Genomic DNA, 8755 nt, shown 5'->3' on the forward strand with positions numbered 1-8755 from the left:
GCACAGTGGGGGTGGCTGGGGTGGTCTTCATGGAGCAGGAGCTGGAGGCTGAGGTCCAGGGGGCAGGCAGGGGCTGGCAGGTTCTGCTCCATGAGTCTCCTTTCCAGGGTTCTTCCTGGTTCAGGAGATCTAGGCACAAGTGTGTGAGTCATTCCCTAACCCTTAGGAAAGCCAGCGTCCCAAGTGGATAGCTTGTACTACAGTAACATAGCAGGCAGCACAGGCCTGTGTGTGTGTAAATGTATGTGTGTGTGTGTGTGTGTGTGTGTGTGTGTGTGTGTGTGTTTGCTCCTGGTGGGGCTTAAACTCAAGGCCTGGGCTCTGTCCCTGTGCTTTTGCACTCAAGACTGACAGACTAACCCCTGATCCACAGCTCCACATCTGGGGTTTTGGTTGGTTGGAAGTAAGAGTCTCACGGATTTTCCTGCCCATGCTGGTTTTGAGCCTCAATCTTCAGATCTCAAGCTCCTGAGTAGCTAGGGTTATAGGCGTGAGCCACCTCATGCCTTCTCTTGACTGTTTTCCCAAGAGGTCAGGACAGGCTGTCCTTGTCGGCCTGGCCAGGCCCTGTGGTTCCTCTGGGACACCACCACGTGACTCTCCCCTAGGACTCTCCTCTTGGCTTTGGCAAGGTCAAGCTGTGTAAGCAAGATGGCGGCTGCACCCTTGACCGGAGTGGAAAATCCCAGCTGGTTTCTTTTTAGGTCCCGTGACCCCGGCACAGGTGGCACTGGCAGGCATCGGAGTGATGACCCTCACTCTCCTACATGGCCTTCACCACCTGGTGACCCTCTAGAGATCATGGCTTCAGGTCAGAGGCCTGAGCTGTGTTTCATTCCCTCTCCCACAAACTTCCCAGTCATGGAATGTTCTGGAAGGAGCTGTAGTCATGGCTCCATTGGAACAACAGGAACATGTCCGCATATCTTAGCCAGAGGAGGATTTAATACAGAGAACTAATTACCACGGCGGGGACCCCCCCCAAAGACGCCCTCATCCCAAAGCCTGTGCGTGTTTATGCGATGAGATTGCTTTCAAGTTTTGTAATTAGTTTAACTTGAGATGGAGACACAGAAAGAGAGAGAGAATGGGGGGGAGAGAATGCGGAAGGGGGAGGGAGGGAGAGAGAAAGAGAGAGAGAGAGAGAGAGAGAGAGAGAATGAGAGAGGAGGCTGTCCTGGGTTCTCCACGTGGGCTTCATGTAACCACAAGACAAGCAGCAGGAACTTGAGGGTCCCGGTGCTGGATGATCACATTTCCACCAGGACCAACGTGACCCCTGCAGCCTCCCAGAGGCCTGAGGAATCCTCAGCAGGAGCCACAGTGTCCACAGAATTCAGATGCAAGCCCAGACCAAGTGCGATCTGTGCCCCTGCACTCCCATAGAAAGGCCTGGGAGGCCTCTCGCAGGGGCCACACCCTTCCTCAAGCCCACATGGACAGCAGCAGGCAGCATGACCACAGCCAGCCTGGGAACTGTGGGTAACCAGTGGCATTTGGTATCTCTCGTGTGGACAATGAGGACCACAGAAATGTGCAAACCAGAGAGTGCCACATCAAGATGCATGCGTGAGGGTGGATGGCTTTCAAGTGGAAGACCCTATCTTTCCGTTTAGATGAACAACAGACCGAAACACCTGGTAGGTGGGCAAAAGGTCTGATGGACCTAGAGCAGGAGATCACCAACACTCAGCCCTCAAATCAGATCATCTACCCATTTCTGCAAATAAAGTTTTATTGAAACACAACCATGTTCATTTGTCTACTTATTCTCAAAGGATGCTTTCGTGACAGGGACAACAGTATGGAGGAGACAGTGTGGCCCAAAAGTTACATAGTGCACAGTCCTTTATAGAAAAAGTTTGCTAACAGCCGTGCTAGAGCCAGAGGTGCAGAGTTCTAGGAAAGCTTGATATTATCCCCAACTCTGGCCTAAATTTACAGTCTCAACTTGTCATCTGGACTCAAGAGAACAGCATCTGATGAATGGGCCAAAATACGTGAGAAAAACCGGACCTCAGTGAACTCTAGTGGTCATTTTTACCACCGCCACCAGGGGAACAATTCCCCTGGCAGACCAGCACAAGGCCTATGATTGGTGCAGACATAGCCCTTCATTCCATGGACTGTGCTGTGATTGGTGCAAATGTAGTCCTTCATTTGCATGGAGTTCTAGGACTCAGACAAACGTTTCCCATTCATACCCTGGCTACAGTTGGAAGCTCTTCAGCTCACTTCTTGAGTCAGCTGGGAAGATTCCTCCTGTGTGGCCTCCTGGTGTGACAAAGTTGTAGGCCCCCTGAAAGGTTTCTCCTAAATGGAGAGGGAGAAGGACAGGAATCTGAGTTAAAGATGGAATTAAACCCCACTGGACACCGGCTTGAAGAAAACACTCCTTTCTTATCTGAAGTACAATGGTGATGATGGTGGTGGAGATTGTGATGTGGTGCTGAAGGGACAAAAGTGTAAAACAGGAAACATGGTAACTATGAAGGGATCAGCCAGAGTGGAGAGGAGGAAAGGGGATACTGAGAGATGAAGAGGATCAGAGGAAGTTAGACACATGTGCATGAGCACGCGCGCACACACACACACACACACACACACACACACACACATTCGTATTACGAGAGCATAGTGAAATCCACCAAGTGCTGTTGGAAAAGGGGACAAGGGGAGGGGAGAAGTGAGACTATGGTGGAGGGAGAGGTCAACCTGCTCAAAGAGGCTACAGAAATATCACGATGAAACCCTCATGCATGACAAATACGCACTAAATTCCAGATTAGAAGTCTTTTCTTTGTTGCTGTGTTCTTGGACTTTTGCTGTGTGTGCTGCTTCATGACTTCTTGGGCGGGGCATGCAGAAATGCAGAGGTAGACCCAGAAATAAATGACCATCTAAAGAGTGAGGATCTGGTTAGACCACAAGTGTACCAAGAGCGGTCACATGTGCGATGCTTCAGCCCATGGCCAGAAGTGGAGGGAGGGAGAGCTGTGAGCTTTCTTGTCAAAATAAAATTCAGTGTGAAATTCCCCCACACCCCCATATCCTGTGCGTCTTGAGCAGACTGAGCCCAGCGTTTGCCAGGCCCCACACTGGCCTGGGAGCCCCTGGGACATGCCGTCCACGCTCCCTGCTCTGCTCTGGGCCGGTGAGTCCTGGGGTACAGAGGGGAGGGCAGCAGGCCGGCGTGGGGTGTGGGGTTCACCAAGGCTGTGTTCCAGGGCTGTGCCTGAGCCAGATCGGCGTGCATACACGTGAGTCCTCCCACCAGAGTCCCAGGGGTGCTCGTCAGCGTTAGGCCCCAGTGTCCTGGAGAGAACATGGAGGGAGGGGAGGGTGGAAGTGGAAGGAGGGGCTCCATCTCCCTGGGAGTGCCCCAGGCCAGCAGCAGGGTGGACAGTGGGGTGAGATGAGATGTGTCACCACCGCCATGCTCTCTCCCGCTCCCAGAGACTCTCTCGAAACCCACCATCCGGGCCATACCCAGCCACCTGGTTCCGGTGGGGAGCCGGGTGGAGATCTGGTGCCAGGGAGTACGGGGGGCCGTGGAGTACCAGCTGCACTTTGAAGGTGGCCTTCATGCAGTGGAGAGACCCAAGTCACCGGGGTCGGAGAGCAACGCCAGGTTCCTCATCTCAGTCGTGAGTCAGGGCAGCGCCGGGCAGTACAGATGCCTCTATTGGAGTGGAGAGCTGTGGTCCGAGTACAGTGACCTGCTGGACCTGGTGGTGACAGGTAGCCGTCCAGGCGCAGGGACAACGTCCCGTCATGCGACTCTGGGGTCCTTCTTTCTCAGTCACAGGGGCTTGGGGGGCGGTGTTAACCACAGTCACTCATCCTGTCCTGGGGACAGATGGCTGGAACCCCAATTGCAGCAAGTATCCTCAAAAGATAACTGGGATGGTCAAGTGCCAATGGCTCATGCCTGTCATTCCAGCTACTCAGGAGGCTGAGATCTGGGGATCACGGTTCAAAGCCAGCCCAGGCAGGAAAGTCCGTGAGACTCTTATCCCCAGTGAGCCACCAAAAAAGCCAGAAATGGAGCTGTGGCTCAAACTGTAGAATGCCAACCTTGAATGAAAAAGCTCAGGGTCTATGCCCAAGCCCTGAGCTCAAGCCCCGTGTCAGTCTCTCTCTCTCTCTTTCTCTCTCTCTCTCCCTCCTTCTCTCCCTCTCTCCCTCTCTCTCTCTCTCTCTCTCTCTCTCTCTCTCTTACACACACACACACACACACACACACACACACACACACACCAATCTGTGATGAAGCCAGGTGCCAGTGGCTCAAATCTATAATTCTAGCCAGGTGAACAGTGCTAGGATTTGAACTAAGGGTTCTGTGCTTTCTACGCAAGCACACCACTGCTTGAGCCATACCTCTAGATCTTTTTGCTCTGTTTTTGTTATTGTTTTCTTTTTTTTCTTGAGACAGTGCCTGCTTTTTGCCCAGGCTGCCCTGTACCACGATCCTTCTAAGTATCCTTCCAGCTTTTTCTATTGAGATGGGGTCGCTGGAACTTCTTTGCCCAGCTAGCTTAGAATCACGATTCTCCCAATCTCCCAAGCAGCTGAGATGACAGGCGTCCCCACAGTGCCCAGGAATCAGTTGAGATTGAAGTCTCAAGAATCCAGGCTAGCCTCACATCACAATCCTCTGATCTCAGTCTGGAAGCAGCTCGGGATTACAGGCATGAACCCCTGCTCCCAGCCTTCCCACACCCGGGTGTCTGGCTCTGCTTTCTACCTTTCTAAGAGGCAGTCAGGCCTCCACTGTAACAGATCAAAAGCAGAACCACAGCCAGGCGCTGGTGGCTCATGCCTGTCATCCTAGCTACTCAGGAGGCTGAGGATTGAGGTTCAAAGCCAGTCTGGGCAGGAAAGTCTGTGAGACTCTTATCTCTAGTAAACCACCAGAAAACTGGACGTGGTGCTGTGGCTCAAATGGTAGAGCACTCACCTTGAGCTGAAGAGCTGAGAGACAGCGCCCAGGCCCCAAGTTCAAGCCCCACGACCGACCGACCAAAAAAAAAGGGCAAAAGCGGGACCACTGGCAGGGACTCACTGTCCTGGAAGCTGGCCTCAGAGAGGCTGTGTGGAAGGAGGGTTCGGGGAAGGCTTGTTCAAGACCAGCGTAGATTGAGGAAATAGAGGAGGGTCGCAGATGCAGATGATGCTCCCCGTTTTTTGGTTGCTGGGAGGGGCTTGGTGGAGACGCTGCATACACACCTTCCCTCGCAGGACTGTACGACACGCCCACCCTCTCCGTCCACCCGGGACCCGAGGTGGCCATGGGGGAGCCTGTGACCTTCCGCTGCCAGCTAGACATGGCCACGAACACGTTCTTTCTGATGAAGGAGGGGTGGTCCGGCCCTGAGCAGCTCCGCTTCGGGAATCTCCAGGCCGAGTTTCCCATGGGCCCTGCGACCCGATCCCACCGGGGGACCTATCGATGCTTTGGCTCATACAACAACCACTTATGGTCTTTCCCCAGCAACCCTGTGAGGCTGGAGGTCACAGGTGAGGCTGGAGGTCAGAGGTGAGGCCCTGCCCAGGCCCTGCCTCCCACCTGCAGTGCTGGGTGGCAGCAGAGGGACTGCCACTCCTGGAGACATGTTCCGACACTCGTGGGCCACTGGAGAGAGGGCAGGCAGGGAGACAGAAATCCTGACCTTCCTCTCTCTCTCCAGGGGATGTTGGAAACACCAGCTTTGCCCCCACAAACCCATCCACCTCCTCTCCTGGTGAGTAGCTGGACTTCTAATCATGGAGGGGGGGGTGGTGAGGAGGGAGGGCATCAAAGCTTCTCAATGACATTAGAAATGTATTTTTTGCCAAGCACCAGTGGCTTACGCATGCCATCCCAGCCACTCAGGAGGCTGAGATCTGAGGATCAAGGTTCAAAGCCAGCTCAGGCAGCAAAGTGTGTCAGACTCTTACATCCCATTAACTGGCTAAAAAACCAGAAGTAGGAGTGAGGCACAAGTGGTAGAGCACCAGCCTTGAGTGAAAAAGTTCAAAGATGGCACCTAGGCCCTGAGTTCAAGTCCTAGAACTGGCATACACACACACACACAAGTACTGCTCAGAGCTCAATCGGACCTTTGCCTCTGGGTGAGGAGAGGGAGATGAGGTTGGCCAAATCAAAAGAGGGGCTCCCCCAGAAGATAGACCCCCTGGGACGGGCATGGAGTGTGGGGTGACCGTACACAGTGTGAAGAGTCGGGGCTGCAGGCCAGGCTCTCCATTCCTTCCTCCTTCTTCTCTGCCGTGTTGCAGGTCCCTGGCAGGCCTTCAACTCCATCCCAGAGTGGGGACTGCAGCAGGGTAAGAGGAGGCTGGGTGCCAGGCTCTGGGGAAGGAGCCAGGCTGGGCTGGATGGTGGGGGGGCTGTCACCCTATCTCCTCTGACTGCAGACTTCACCCCTGGGGATCACACAGCTCAGAACCTCCTTCGCCTTGGCCTGGCACTCCTGGTGCTAGTGGCCCTGGCGTGGCTGCTGGCTGGGGACCGGATAAGCAGGAAGAAGGCGCAGGCCGGAGCTGCAGGCTGGGGACGCAGCAGACGGCAGACAGCACGGAGGCCCTGGATGGACGGCAGGAGCCGCGGTGCCCAACCGGGAGGAGAAGCCGGGACCCTGAGCTGCCTGAGCTGGGATGGGCAGACTGAGGGGGGCACTGCAGGAGACGGGGGGCCATCGCCCGAAGTGGGGTTGGAAGGGGTTCCATGTCCTTGTCCATAAATCCTCACTGTCTCTGCAACATTTGAAGTGCTGTATTTTCTACTGAAAAACCATACTTTTAATGACTTTGGTCGTGTGTGTGTGTGTGTGTGTGTGTGTGTGTGTGTGTTGGTTCTGGGGCTTGGACTCAGGACTTGGGCACTGTGTCAGCTTTTCCACTCATGGCTGGTGCTCTACCACTTGAGCCACATCTCCACTTCCGGCTTTTTTGGTGGTTCACTGGAGATAAGAGTTTCACAGACTTTCTTACCCAGACTGGCTTTGAACTGTGATCCTTAGATCTCAGCACCCTGAGTAGCTAGGATTACAGGCATGAGCCACCGGCATCCAGCTTAGTCTTTGTTTGTTTGTTTAACACAACGATCTCTGGTCCCATTTGTTTTCCAGCAAGTGACATAATTTCATTCTTTATGGCTAGATAGTACTCCATAGTACTCCATTGTGTTCCTACACAACACAGAATCTGTATCTGCTGATGGACACCCAGGCTCCTTCCAGCATGTAGCAGTCTAGCTCAGGCCGCACTGGACTCGGTGTGCATGTATCCCTAGTGTGCTTGATTCTGCCTTCAGGGAGATACCCAGGGACAGGAGGAAGAGCCAGGTTCCAGAACGGGGCAGTTCTGTGGGGTGATCTCCAGCTCCCCCAACCCTTGTCGGTCCACATACCCGGAGCCCAGAGTCCCTGTGATGTCACGGGGGGCGGGGAGGGGGATGTGGGCAGTGTGCTTTGGGCCCTCATTCTCACACATTCTCATGCCCTGGCCCCCAGGAAGGCCATTGCTGCCCACAGTTACTTCCTGTGAAAGTGGCTGTTCACAAAGCTGAAGGAGCTTCTGGGAGAGCAGAGCCCAGCATGCTACTTCCGGCTTTTTCTGTGATTAACTGGAGATAAGAGTCTTAGGGACTTTCCTCCCTGGGTTGGCTTCCAACCATGATCCTCAGATCGCAGCCTCCTGAAGCAGCTGGGATGACAGGCGTGGGACCCCCATGCCTGGCTTGCCAATGACTTTTTTTTGGGGGGGGTCCAGTCGTGGGGCCTGAACTCTGGGCCTGGGCGCTGTCCCTCAGCTCTTCAGCTCAAGGCTAGCGCTCTACCACTTGAGCCACAGCACCACTTCCAGCTTTTTTCTTTTTGCTTATGTGGTGCTGAGGAATCGAACCCAGAGCCTCAGGCATGCAAGGCAAGCGCTCTACCACTGAGCCACCTTCCCAGCCCGATTGCCAATGACTTTTTGAACAAATTTCAGATACTTTCGTGTATGGTCAATCAGCGCTACTAAACCAAAGCTTCATTTGAAAATTTACCTTTTGTACGAAGGATCCGTGTGAAATACCTTGTTGATTTATAGAAGCAAAATGCATTATCACTTTATTTGCTTATATTTTGAAGTGTATGCTTTTTATCAGTGTGAGACTAAAACAATTTATGGATGCAACACTTTACTCACTTGCTGAGCTGGGACCAAAAGTGAACGCCTATAATCTCAGCACTGGAAAAGTGGAGGAAGGAAGGAGGGAGGGGGGAGGCATGAGGATCTTAAGTTCAAAACCCTTTCTCAAAAAACCCCACAAAGGTCACATCTGAATTTGATGTGGCCACACCTTTCTCCACCCATACCCTAGATAAGGCCTAGCCCAGGCCCAGACGTTCTCTCTGTTCTTTTCTTGCTCTCTCTGCTCTTTTCTAGCTCTTTTCTCTCTCTTTCCTCTCTTTCCCAGCCGCGTGGAGTGCCAACCTTGCCTGGTCCCAGCAGGTCTACTGAATAAACAAACCTACCACTTACCTGAAAAAAAAACAAAACAAAAACCCACAAGGGGGGCTGGGAAGGTGGCTCAGTGGTAGAGCACTTGCCTTGCATGCAAGAGGCCCTGGGTTCGATTCCTCAGCACCACATAAGCAAAAAGAAAAAAGCCAGAAGTGGTGCTGTGACTCAAGTGGTAGAGCGCTAGCCTTGAGCTGAAGAGCTGAGGGACAGCGCCCAGGCCTAGAGTTCAGGCCCCACAATC

At 53.5% G+C, this 8755-nt stretch overlaps 1 protein-coding gene across 1 annotated transcript in view; it reads left to right on the top strand.

Moving 5' to 3' along the window:
- Nucleotides 1-6765, top strand: part of LOC122110584 — a 42171-nt gene extending 35406 nt beyond the window's left edge. The window contains exons 24-31 of the mRNA XM_042683168.1: nt 705-811; nt 3032-3154; nt 3228-3260; nt 3457-3741; nt 5245-5523; nt 5694-5747; nt 6283-6330; nt 6421-6765. Coding sequence (XP_042539102.1) covers nt 705-811; nt 3032-3154; nt 3228-3260; nt 3457-3741; nt 5245-5523; nt 5694-5747; nt 6283-6330; nt 6421-6746 — 1255 coding nt within the window. The 3' untranslated portion in view covers nt 6747-6765. The remainder of the gene's footprint in view (nt 1-704; nt 812-3031; nt 3155-3227; nt 3261-3456; nt 3742-5244; nt 5524-5693; nt 5748-6282; nt 6331-6420) is intronic.
- The last annotated feature ends 1990 nt before the right edge of the window (nt 6766-8755 follow it).

Source organism: Dipodomys spectabilis, unplaced genomic scaffold (assembly GCF_019054845.1).
Source record: "Dipodomys spectabilis isolate Male_0828 unplaced genomic scaffold, ASM1905484v1 ptg000080l, whole genome shotgun sequence".
NCBI classification, from domain to species: domain Eukaryota; kingdom Metazoa; phylum Chordata; class Mammalia; order Rodentia; family Heteromyidae; genus Dipodomys; species Dipodomys spectabilis.